Source organism: Lonchura striata, chromosome 6 (assembly GCF_046129695.1).
Source record: "Lonchura striata isolate bLonStr1 chromosome 6, bLonStr1.mat, whole genome shotgun sequence".
Classification (NCBI taxonomy): domain Eukaryota; kingdom Metazoa; phylum Chordata; class Aves; order Passeriformes; family Estrildidae; genus Lonchura; species Lonchura striata.
The window spans coordinates 38539390-38551914 of record NC_134608.1 but is presented as its reverse complement, the minus strand read 5'-3'; the positions used below and the strand labels follow the sequence as shown (position 1 = coordinate 38551914).

General features: G+C 52.1%; 1 protein-coding gene across 7 annotated transcripts in view; it reads right to left on the bottom strand.

Annotated features, from left to right (window-relative positions):
• Positions 1-12525, bottom strand: part of DGKZ (diacylglycerol kinase zeta) — a 54365-nt gene that overhangs the window by 16450 nt on the left and 25390 nt on the right. For 6 of the 7 annotated variants that reach the window (XM_021533395.2, XM_021533396.2, XM_021533399.3 and 3 more), the window contains exons 2-16: positions 8458-8566; positions 7657-7752; positions 6776-6853; positions 6395-6451; positions 4253-4321; positions 3772-3843; positions 3357-3473; positions 3193-3264; positions 2803-2898; positions 2450-2532; positions 2201-2261; positions 1692-1805; positions 1157-1297; positions 560-638; positions 218-273 (exon numbers count right to left, since the gene is read on the bottom strand). In XM_021533395.2, the coding sequence (XP_021389070.2) occupies positions 218-273; positions 560-638; positions 1157-1297; positions 1692-1805; positions 2201-2261; positions 2450-2532; positions 2803-2898; positions 3193-3264; positions 3357-3473; positions 3772-3843; positions 4253-4321; positions 6395-6451; positions 6776-6853; positions 7657-7752; positions 8458-8566 (1300 nt within the window). Of the gene's footprint in view, positions 1-217; positions 274-559; positions 639-1156; positions 1298-1691; positions 1806-2200; positions 2262-2449; positions 2533-2802; positions 2899-3192; positions 3265-3356; positions 3474-3771; positions 3844-4252; positions 4322-6394; positions 6452-6775; positions 6854-7656; positions 7753-8457; positions 8567-9364; positions 10159-12525 lie in introns of those variants that run through there. The other variant, XM_031505025.2, reaches the window with a different exon arrangement.

Here is a 12525-nt window from a genome sequence, read left to right as displayed (position 1 = left end):
CACTCACAGCCAAAGGGGAGCTGCGACTCCCAGAGCTGCAGCATTTCTCCAACAACTTTCCAGCTTAGGGTTGGGGGCTTAGCTTGGGTGCATGTGAAGGTCCATGTAGCTTAAATGAGTGAGTTCAGGGTGCAGACAGGAGGCAGGTACATGACTGTGCTGCAGCTGATGTTAAGGCTGCTACAACAGCAGGCTCAGATATCCCCCACACACTCACCCCAGCATAGAACATTTTATTCCGAAACCGGCTGTTGAACTTCTCTGGGTTGGCCTCTAGGGAAAGGAGAAAAACGTCCAGGTCACTGGCCTACACATGGAAATATTTCACTTGCCAGTTCTCCTCATACACAGCTCTCCAGCCAGCCTCAGCCAGGGGTCTACCCCCAGCTTCTCTTCTTTGCAGCACCCCTCTTCCCACTCTGCAGCTTGGACTTGCTGCTCATGTTTCACCTCCAGCTCTGTCCTTGAAGCAATTTTCTTGTTCACTTTCCTGAGGAACCCACAAACAAGAACAGGCCCATCCCACAGACCCTGACCAAGTCCTGCCACCACCCTGTACCTCGGGATTCGTGGAACTCCAGCGTCACCCGTGCATCAAAGCCAAGGCTGAAGTAGTTATTAAAGACATCCAAAGGGAGCTGAAATGGAAAGGAGGAATAAGGATGAGGCTGCCAGCATGTGCCCATGGCACAGATGAGGTCAGGTTACAGCAGAGCCACCACTACTGCTCATGAGGCTGAGGGGATCCTGCCTGCCTTTTCCCTAGGAAAATACAGAGGTCACCAGCCTGAGACGATGGATTAGTTCCTGGCTCCTAGGGGTAAGAGAAATGGTCCAGGAGGACACATTCTGCTTTCTGAGGTTTCTGCAATCACCCATGTTTTTGTTAAAGAAAACAGTCTCACAGAAGACTGGACTTATACCTGTTGCAAGTTGTGGTTAAAAACCTTTGATAGGCATTTAGTTATGAACTCTGCATACTCTCTTACTATGAGTGCTGTGGCTCAGAACCATGAATAGAATGGTGGAATTGGAGGAATGAGAGGGAAACACCAACCCAAGAATGTTAGCCCCAGGTGCTGGGGCTGCCTAAGCCAGTGGCAGAAGAGAGAATGCAGACCTCTAGCACAGGGAACATGGAGAGGAGGTGCCTCACCTTGTCAGCAGCTGCCTCATCCTTTTCCTCAGGGTTTGTGTCAGGGTTTGGCTCCACATGGAGGTTCCAGCGATCAAGCTGCACTATGTTCCCATCTTCTACGTGTGATAGGATCTTGGACAGAGGCTCATCTGTGTAACCCTGGTGAAGAGAAGTATTTGATGAGTCTAATGCCTGCCTCCCACAGAGATATACCCAAGACAGCAGGCTTCAGTAAGGCATCTCAGAGTAAAAGATGTAGAAGAGATCAACTCTACTCAAATGCCCATCAAAATGGGACTTGAAATTTAAAAAATACATCTTCCTTTAAAAAAATTTTTCAAAATTTGAAAAGGCAATTGCTTTTGTATAATTTAATGCAGAATCATTCAAATGTCAGAAGAACAGAAACATCCCAATTGCACTTATTTGTTGGTCTATATTTACAGGAAGTTGAAACACGAGCCTGTGCAAATCTCCAACCATGTGTCTGAAACAAGGATTGAACCACTAAGTCCTGCTCTGTCAGCAGTGGGTTCTTGTGCCCATCACTCACCCCACCCCAGTTCAGTGTTCTGGCCAAGTCATTCCCTGTCCCCAAAGGTAGGATGGCCACAGGAGGAGGTGGGTTGATGCGTAACTGGTCCAGAATGGAGAGTATCCAGCCCACCTGCTCAAGCAAGAGAGTGCAAACATTAGTTATCTCAGGGACCAGCAGGCAGGCAGAGGTGACTCAGAGCACTAGTGATGGCAGGGGGCAGAGATGGGGTATCCTTAGCCACACCTGAGGCTATTCACAGTTTTTAATGCTCTAATCAGGTGCTGCAGGAGATACCAGTAGCCCCAGTGAGGACACTGGCCCTCAAAAGGGCTACAAATCCAGACGTGTTACAGACTAGCACTCCCTAGAACAGTGCATGAGGGGACCCACAGCATCTATGCTACCAGCTGTAGCATGGATGCAGAGTGCAGTTTGCCCTGTTCTGGATTACAAGGAGGGCTGCTGTCTGCACTGGAAAGGACTGGGCAAAGGGGCACCATGGGATGGAGGGGCTGGAGACTCACCGTGCCATCTCCCCCGCATGCCAGAATCCGGAGATTGTGGACTTTGCGGTACAGCTCCAGCCTGTGGGGAACAGGGAGATTGAGGAGGGGAGAGTTACTGAAGCTGTTATACAGCAGCTGCCTCACAGAGCCCTTGGCATTCACAAAGCCACGTTCATGTCTCCCTCTATGAGATGGGGGAAGAGATCTTGGGAGGAATCCTGGGACACAGATGGGGGAGAGAAAGGTGCTGCCACCATCAGTACTCACGCCTCCTTGGGTCCACCCTGGCTGAGGTCGAAAACTTGCCGTGGGTTCAGATACCACATGAAGGATTGGATGATCTTGGCTCCCTGTGGGGAGAAGAAAAACTTCAGGCAATATCGAGTTCTCAGTGCACAGCAGAAGGGAGCATCTGGTCCTGCCTGGGGATAGGCTAAGACAACACCATTCTGGAGGGAACACAGGCAAAGCCTGGCCGAGGTAGGAACTGCTGGGTAGCAAACTGGCATTGTGGTCTTTTGTGCAGCTGAAACATCACTAAAACTATGATCAGAGCTCAGCACTTGAATGGCAATGCCCTCACAGAGGTGTCTTCTTAGACACACCAGACAAGGCCATACCTGATTCCCACCACTCTTGGGGTTCACAAACACCAGCAAGGGCTTCATGAGAGGAGCTGGCATGGGCTTGATGACAAAGGGTTTCCACCTCCCCTCCTGAAAGAGACACCATAGATGATCCTTCAACAAAGCAAGGGAAATGCAAACTGCCACCTCCAGCTGAGCCCTAATGTCATGCAGGTCAGAAGCAGGAGGAAGAAAACACCCCAGCCATCCCATAAACTTTATATCTGGGATACACCCTGCCAGCAGGCACCCTCCCTCCAGCTCAGCCTCCTTAAAGTCAGTGCAGATCCAGAATAGCCCACTTTTATTCCCAGCCTTGTTCCTCACTATTCAGTCCCTTTGCCCTTCTATGACAAGGTCATTCCCAGTCCCCTCATGTCTCACCTCAGCCCCCTTTTTGCTGGATTTCCTCTTGAATGATGTCCTCTTCTTCTTCTTACTAGATTTCAGTGGATTCTAGAGAGAAAAGAAACAAACATGAAAACCCTGTGAGGAGGCACTGGGCAAGTGGGAACTGTGAAAGAGTCCCAAGAGTTGAAGTGACTTACCTGGGGCCGCCGGACCCGCAGAATCCAGGTGGGAGGAACGACGACAGCAGCGTGAGCCCCTAGTGAGCAGGGCTCTTCAATGTGTTGCAGCATGAAACATGATACTTTGCTGTGATACTGGCCAAGAAGACAGAGAGAAAACTCAGCTGTTCAGTTTGCTGGGCACAGCCACCATCTCCTCCTCTCAGGTCCCCCATGCCAATGCAGGGAGTGCTGGATGAAAACCATGCAGGCATTTTGTGATGGGAAGGCAACGAAGAGAAAGTTTCTCCAAGGAGCTTGCCTAGCTCATAGTGCAGCTTCTCCCAGGAGGGGGAGCTGTTAAGGGCAGGCTGCAGAGCAGCAGCCTGGGAGTCCCGGCAGGGGTCATCAGCGCAGAACCGACTGGTAAGGCATAAAGGGGGGCTCTGCTCACCGCTTGTTTGCACCAGGAACAGCTGATGGCTACAATCTCTTTGCTGTGGAAGGCAAACTTCTGCTGAAAACCCTATGGAAGAAAGGATAAGAGGCTTAGGGAGTTCTCTGCAGTTTCCTACCATCCAACAGTAAGACATTAGCAAAGAGCATGCCTGCAGCTGGAGCCCTCCAGATCTTGTCAGACAGTCCTGAACACAACAGCACCAGGGAGGCCACTGTGCTCTGTAGGGGTGTCCTTATTGCCCAAGGAAAGCATGTCAGGAAGACAATTTCTTTCAGGATTAGTTGGGCCCAGGGGAAGAACTACTCTATGTGGGAAGCACTTACGCAGTGCTTCACTGAGAAAAGCAGGGCACGTGTCTTGGTTTTGCTGCCAAAGAGGAATGGTGGGATGTCCCTGGTTCCCAGTTCTGTGTATGTCTCTGACTTGACTTTAGGTTTCCTTCAGGCTGAGAAAAATGCCCAAGATGCCCTCTCACCTTGCCACACTGCCGACATTTCCCTTCTTGCCGCCTCCGATGCACCCAGTGATGTCGGACAACAATGGGCTAAATGAAAAAGAAAAAAAGAAAATTGGAAAAAAAAAAAAAAAGTGAAGGGCCCAGTGCATGAGGGAACACAGGAACAGGCAGAAGAAATGGACACAGGCCAGCCAACTGCTGCTCTTGCAGCAAAACCAATGCTCCTAGGCACCAGCCCCACACCCATTGAGAGAAGACAAAGCCAAAGAATCAGGGGGCAAGAGGCCAAATTAAGATGCTCAAAGAAAAGGGAATTAAAACCAGAAGAAATAAGGAGGACAGAGAAACTAAAGACTGAGAATCACACAAAGCAGATCCAATGGAGAGTGGGCAAGCAGTAGCACATCTCTGTTCCTTAACATCTCTGCCCAGATGCCCCTAGAGCCAGGTGAAAAATGTGCTGGTGGAACGTGTGAAAATCCCAGTTTGTGCCCACGGGAAGAAGATGGAAGTGCTTGCAGCTAAGCAGTGAACCTCCTCATTTCATATTCCTCAAGAAGAGTGGCAGCCCCAAAGCCCTCCACACCCACTTCCCCCTGCTCTTTCGCCAGGCCAATCCTGAGCCTGCTTCAGTCCCAGCGTGGGCAGCAAGGCTGCTCGCCAGCACCACTGCTCTGCCTGCAGGCTCACGGTGGGTTCAGGGCTGGGACTTGCAGAAGTGGTTGTGAGGGAGTCAGAAGTTTTGTAATGAAGTACCACTTGTCCTAAATCCCATCCTATTCTTCCAGCCCTGGACTAGGAATGGCAGTGCAGATAGAGTAGCAAAAAGAGAAAGGCTGCCATGACAGGGCCCAACATCCTGCTCCTGACAGCTTTTGGGATGATGATGATGATGAGAGGCAGAAACTGGCAGGAGGTTGGGGTCAGCTCCAGCGTTGCCTTCTCTGAGTGTAGCAACACGGGAGGGGACAAAAAGTCTTGTTGGCTTTAGTGGGCATTAATCCAGCAGGAGCAGAAGGAGGGCTATGCCTTGAGCTCAGCTCTGGGTCCAAGCAGGCACATCTAGGGAAAGGGCTGATCCTGAAGGGGATCCCTGGCACCACAAATGCCAGAAGAGCACCTTTTTAGGGAAACAGGAAGAAAGAGGCCTTGGAAGAACTGAGAAGCATTAGAAAGACATGATGAAGAAGCAGAATTTGTGAGAAAAAGCAAGAAAGGGCAGGGACAAAAATTTGTAGAGGTTGGAGAGAAGAAAAATAGAGACGGATGATTGAGCAGAGGCAGCAAGCTGTTAGCAGAGCCCAAAAGGTAAGTGAAGCACAAATAAGACAGCTAGACTAAAAGCAATATGTGAAGGAGGTACAGAAAGAAAAACAGAGCAAGAAAGAAAGGTTTAAAGTGATGCTAAAAGCTTCCCTTTATGACATCATGCTGGCATTTCAAAGCAGGCAGCCCTGTGTTTTGAATATTCTTCCCCAGCTAGGTCTGCTGTGCCAGCAGAAACACAGTGTTCTGGAGGCATCTCTGTTACCAAAATGGCCTGTGACTGAGCCACCCACACCCACTCCAGAGCACTGCACAGGCTACACTGGCTCCACAGGCTGGAGGGTGAAGCATGAAGGCTGACAGCTGCTTCCAGCAGTGCAGGTCAGCAGACAGGTTCCAGGCCACTGCTTACGCCCAGTACATTACAACATGGGCTGAAGGGGTCTGATACCACTACTGTGGGCAACTTCCACTGTCACCTGTGGCACCTAGGTCAGGGAAGAATGATAAAGCCAGAAATGAGCCCATACTGCTTCCTTCCAAATTGCAGGAGACTTGGGGACCTGCCACTTCCTCATCTATGTGCCTGAGGTCCCAAAAAAAGGGGCAAAGTTTCTCCCAAAAAACAATGCCTGTAGGTTCCTCCCATACAGAGTCAGAATATGCAAACTATCAGATGGTCTGCATCTGCTGCCTGCAAACTCCTCACTCTTCACACCCAGTCTGTGCTGCTGCCTTGCAAAGAAACATCCTTTTTATGGCACCACCCCCTTGGAGCAGGAAGGAACATGATGTCTCCACTTGGATGGGCAATATGCTGGCAGCATCTGGTGTCTTCACCACCAAACTGGAAATGGGAGATGCAGATGTGGGCGTCCAAGGCACATCTCTCACCTCCCGTATGTTCCGGGATCCTGACTCCCTGAAGGAAGGCTTGCAGCGGAAATTTATCTGTAGGAAGAACACACGAGAGGAACCAGTAAAACCATCGTACCTGAAGGAAATCTACTGAAATTTACTGCACTACAGTAAGGTTCAGAACCTCTGGAGTTGTTTGGTACTTGTCACAAAACCCTCACATGTCATGGTTACTGAACAAAATGGGGCCTGGGGTCCCAGTCATGTCACTAGATCCTCATTTTGGTACTGTCTCCTCAGAAGACCCCTCTCTGCAACTACACATCACAGTTCCCCAGTCTTCTTGTGTTTCACTGCTCAGGAAAAGGCTGCTACAGTTTTGCGAGCTGCAGGGAGGGCTTAACAGACTCTACTCACTTTCTCCAGCTGTTCGATGCAGGGTGTATGCACTACGATCTTGCAGGCTGCACACTTGCGCCTGGAGAGAGGTTTTTGCTGAAGGGTAAGAAAAGGGGAGAAAAAATATATGTGTGAATATATATGTGAATGAAAATATGTCGTGTTCAGAGCCTGGCAAGCTCAGCCTCCCATCATACCTCCTTCTTATTACTGGGATACAGAACAAGCCCTATTGTAAAGTTAGATACAACCTAGACTGCTTATCTAGTGAAGGGGTCTAAGCGTGTGCCTATAGCAGATGTTCTCAAGCCTCGGACTGAGCAGGGAGGTATTTTCCCTACTATCCTGTTCCTCAGTCCTTGTCTTTTTCTGACACTGCCTGAGAACACCATGGAAGCTGGTCTGGGAGGCACCTACAGGGTGGCATCAGTGGCAGGCACCTGCAGGATAGCAGGAAGAGTGTGGCATCAGTGCTCCGTGTCATGCACCACGAGCAGAACAGAGCCAGCAAACTGGGAGGGAGGACTGCAGGGGCAGGTTGCAATAGACCTGGGTCTCCACAGCTCACTTTTCTCCTCTATTGTAAAGTCTTGGATTCAGATTGTCCTTCCAAGAGTGTGGAATACCAACAGCCTCTCTCTGGAACCCTCCAGGCAAGTGGCAGCCCTGCATCAGGTTCCCATTGCGGAATTCAGCATTGGCAGAAACTGGGGGCTAGGCCCTCCGGTATGCAGAGGCAGGAGGGACACAGTCCCTACCTTGGCAGCTCCCCACACCCCTGCATGTCCCCCAGCAGCAGCAGCAGCAGCAGTGTGGTCTCTGCGGTCTCCCCCACAAGGTGACAGCACAACCAGGTTTGTGGCCATTGCTGCCAAGGCAGGTGGCCCCAGGTGACTCACCAGAAGCTTTGCCATGCAGTTCTGGTCCCCAACGTAGCAGAAGTCCCCAGAGACATTGGTCTCAAACCAGATGTGCTCCCCATAGACCGCAGCCTCCTGAAAGACACAAGACAACACAAGCTCTGAGAGAACCCCCAGAGAGGCACCTGAGCACCTAAAATGCTTTGTGCAAGGGTCAAGATACTGGACAATGCTGGGGGTGGGAGGTTGGAGCTAGGTGGAGGCCAGGAGACAAGATGCACACAACAGCCAGGGACATCTGCAGAGAGGAAACCCCACAAAGCTGCTGCCATGGCCCACCTGTTGTAAACAAGAGAGCCCCAGGAAACCAACTCCAAGACCTACAAACCACTTGTAGTGTCCTGCACAGGGAAACTGCTTTCATCACCCTGAGAGGAGGCATCAGCGCAAACTCAGTGCAGGGGACACTCCTGAACCAGCTTCTGTTCTACAACCTGAACATGCAGCTTAAAACCTGTGGGGCATTGCCTGTGAAGGAGCAGGGGTTTACTCCCGTTGCTTGGCCCCAGCCAACAGATCTTGGCTGTCAGAAGCAGAAAAGCTGGGAGTAGAGCAGTTATGCCACCCCTCCAGGAACCACCTGTGCCTCCACAGCCTCTCTCTTGCAGCATCAAGTAGTGCTGCCAGGAGCACAGATGCTGGCACCAGTTGGCGGCAATGGGAGAGGCCATAAAAGTGTCAAAGTCAGTCACCTGGGAAGCCTCAATCCAGGGAAGAGCGTGCTGCTTCCTGGATGAGAGCCCATCCATGCAATGCCCAGCAAAACACAGTACAACTTACGCTCCAATCCACAGTGCTGCGTATCTGCCTTTCCGAGTCGCTCCTCATGGCTAGTGCCGGGTTTGGCTGGGCTACCATGTGTTGGAGACTGGATTTGGCAATAGCTTTCCTGGAAGACAAGGAAGAGCTGGCTATTAAATATATATGCACAACCTGCTTCTAAGATGCAACATGAGGCTGGAGCAGAAAAGTCTCCTCAGGACCAAGGGGCTGGAAATGAGGTGAATTTCCATCCCAGCTGGCTGAGAAGTACCTGTTTCTGTGAGATAGTCCTGTGGGATGAAGTGGCACTGGCCGTGTTGCTGACAGTTCAGCCAGACAGCATGTACCCAACAAAAGGCACAGCTTGGGCCTGCTGGGTTAATGCCCTCAGGGATAAGAGCTCCATTGTAAAACACCCTGGGAGTGTCCACCAAGCTGAGCTTTGAGCTTTGGTGGTGGGACTGCCTTTGCAGGGACAATCTAGAGCTCTTGTCCAACAGCCTCTGCATCTCTCAGACACCTCAGAGCCTGGGCTGTTTCCAGGGACCAGTACAACTGGCCAGAATAAAAGCAGCTGTTTGCTTGGGGCTAGTGAGCTTCTCCCAGATGTGCTAGGGTGGAGGAAGGAGCAGGAAATCCAGCTAACAGGAGAAAGGTGCATCTCCAGCCAGTAACCAGGCTTACAACATTCCTCTGGTCCCATCCTGGCAGGAGAGGGCACCCAGGAACTTGACCAAGAGCATCAGTGGCAGTGCTGGCCAGAGTGGAAGATGCTTATGGTACACCAGCAGCACTGCAAGACACCGATGGCAGCCAGGACCAACGGCGCTGAGTCTCTTCCCTCCTTCCCCACCAAACCTGGATCTGCACTCCCCCTCTCCCTTCCCCGGGGCACTGCCTGCTTGCACGCTGCCACCATACATACAGCAGCCGGGGGCTCCAGCCGTCTGGGGTGGTGTGGCAGGTGTGCTGCGGTCCCAAACCCTTGACGAGGGTGGCAGAGGGGCACCTGGTTCCAGCTATTCCTGCACAGTGCTGGGCCAGCGGCCGTGGGTGGCCAGAGGGGAGCAGGGCGGGCTGAGGGGCATCGCTGGAGCGCCGGCGCTGGCTGAGGCGGCGGTAGCGGCCCGGCAGGCCGTAGGCAGCGCGGCCGTGCGGCGCCTCGGCGGGCAGGCGGTGGGAGGAGGCGCGCCGCAGGCAGCGGGGGCCCCGCGACAGCAGCCCGGCCTGGAGCGGCCGCTGCTGGGGCAGCATGGCCAGCCACGTCTCCTCAGCACAATGCTCGTGCTGGCCCTGCTCAGCTCCTGCGCCACCGTCCTCCGGAGACTCAGATGTGGAGCTATCAGCGCAGTGAGCCCTGTCCCCTTCCGCTCCCGTGGGAACGAGGCCGGCTGGGAGGACAGTGGCACCCAGCAGCTGGGCATCAATGGCTTGTGCCTGTCCTCCGCACTTCTTCTGCACGGCAAACCTGGGGCTGAGGCAGGGCGGCGTGGTGCTGGAGCGGCGCCGCGTGCCGGGACGCCGGACCAGGCCCAGGCAGGAGAGGGATGCTGCTGGGGTGCCTGAGCCACGGCGGCACTGGGCCAGCAAGGGGGAGGGCAGCCCCACCTGGGAGCGACGCCTGGCCTTGCCCGTGGGCACAGCCACCACGCTGGTGCGCCGCAGCCCCTTCCGCCCAAAGTGCCTCCTAAAAAAGGTTTCCATTGCATCCGGATGGTGGCTGTTAACACAGAGACCAGGAATTCAGTAGGCTCCCCTATGAGTCCCAGGCCACGCTGTGGCTGTCAGAGCAAGGGGACAGTGGGAAGCAAGGGACAGAAGGCTGAAGCAGGGAGGGGGAGACATGGCAATGCTACCTGAGGCATGTGGTAGAGTTGCTCCCCACAGCTTTACTGCTCGACGAGTCTCACAGCTCAGCCCAGAGGGGCAGAGCAGGTGTTACCACCTAGCGAAGACTCTCTGCATTCCCTGCACTCCACTAACCAGAACCCCTGTGTACCCGAGGCGCTGATCAGCCCTGGAACCTCCATTACCCCTACCACTCTCCTGATGCTGATCCACATTTTACATAGAAACCACTCTGGCTAGGTACCAGCCCCACCAACTTTGTAGCAAATTGAAATTAAGTCCTTGTGAGTGCTACAGAATAAAATCAACAAGGCCAGTAAAACCAGGGCAGGAAAATTTGGTAGAATAGGTCAGGGACACCTGGAAGCTGGGAGAGGTTGGAGTAGGGCAGAGGAGAGCTAGGAAGATCATCCCATCTGTCCTGAGCAAAACATCCCTCTCACAGGAGAACGAGCTTTATGGAAAGCTCATGCTTTCCCTGCCCAGCTCTAAAAGCTTGACAGGCTGCCTGGACATTGCAGCAGCCTGTTGAAAGCCACAGGTGGAAGGTGCTGCAACATTTTCAGTGACAGTGGCTCAGTATGCAAAGGCCTGAGTGGAAGGAGCTGAGTCTGGCTAGCCCCAGTGCTCCCCACCTCCAGAGAGAGTGTTTTATTTCCCACCCTCCAGTTGCCACCTCTCTTCAGCTGCTAGAGGATTTATTCAAGGCCAACTTTAAAAAACCCAGTTTGGTAGAAGGAGACTTCTTTTCAATTGCTCCCAAGGCAGGGGACTCGATCATGGCAGCCTGCAAGCATACACAGGCAACCACCACTACCACTCTCAAGGATTTCCATGCTGTGCAAGGCATCTCCTCTACCCACCACGAGGGCATGGGCATGCTGCCCACCACACAGACTGACATCTCCTCCCCTTCTTCTATCTTCCTCTCGTCCCATGCTCTTTTACATTCTTATGGGTCAGTAATATCAGAGAACCTTCAGGAGATCACTCTGGCCCAAAATTCCAGTGACCCGAGGCCCACACAAACAAGTGAATTTATCAGAAGCTTCTTCCCTTTTTATTTGGGAAATGCATGTAAGATGGGACACAGATGTTATCTTCTGGACAAAACTGAGTTTTTGATAGTGCTTGTAGCACAAGCAGTCCATTGGGCTGTACCTCTTTTTAATAGACAAATACAAAGGTGAGTTTGTATTTTTGGAAAAGACAAGCTTGGTTTGGTATCCTTTACCCTTGCAGACAAGGAAGCCAGCTCTTCAGTTTCTATAGGCTTATCACCATCCATGTACTCAGTAATGTAGGGGAAGGAGGGAGGGAGGAGTGAGGAAGGGAGGGAGGGAGGCAGGAAGGAAGGAAGGAAAGCAATGGCCTCCAGAGAGCAGTATCAGGGCAGCCAAAGCCTGTCTGAACTGAAAGCAAAGCCAAAACAACACCTCCCCAGAAATACTCCTCAGAAGTCTTTCTCAAGTCCTAACACTGCAAGGAATGTAGGTAGGTATTTGGTCACGAAAAGGTTTAATCCACGCAAGGCCCATGCAGCTTTGCAGAGGGCATCAGTATTTTGCTGATGACCCTGCTTCTAGCCTGTTCCAAACACTGCAGTGCTCCATTCATGTACCCTCTCCATATTATCTGCAGGATGATGCACAGTAAACAGCATAGAATCAGAGAATCTAAACTTCCCCTCTACAATTGGAGGCCATTTCTTCTTGTTCTATCACCTGTTACCTGGGAGAAGAGACTGACCACACACCTTGCTACAACCTCCTCTCAGGTAGTTATAGAGCTCAATAACATCTCCCACCAGCCTCCAGCCTCCTCAGCCGTTCCCCCTAAAACTTGTTCTACAGACCCTTCACCAGCTGTACTGTCTTTTGGATGTGCTCCAGCACCTCAGTGACAGGAGGAAGGCCCAAAACTGGACACAGCACTTGAGGTGTGGCCTCACCACTGCTGAGTACAGGGAAACAGTCACTTTCCAGTCCTGCTGGCCACACTATTACTGACACAGGCCAGGATGCTGTTGGCTTTCATAGCCACTTGGCACACTCTGGATCATGTTCAGATGGCTGCCAGTGAGCATCCTCACCATCAGGTATTAAAAACTGTCTGAACAAATAAAACATATTAAAAAACACAAGCGAGAACATGGGATGTGGTACACTGCAACAGACCTTTTTGGCCAGTTTTAGCTCCTGGGGTAGACATACTGACCAAAGGCACCTCAAACGAGCA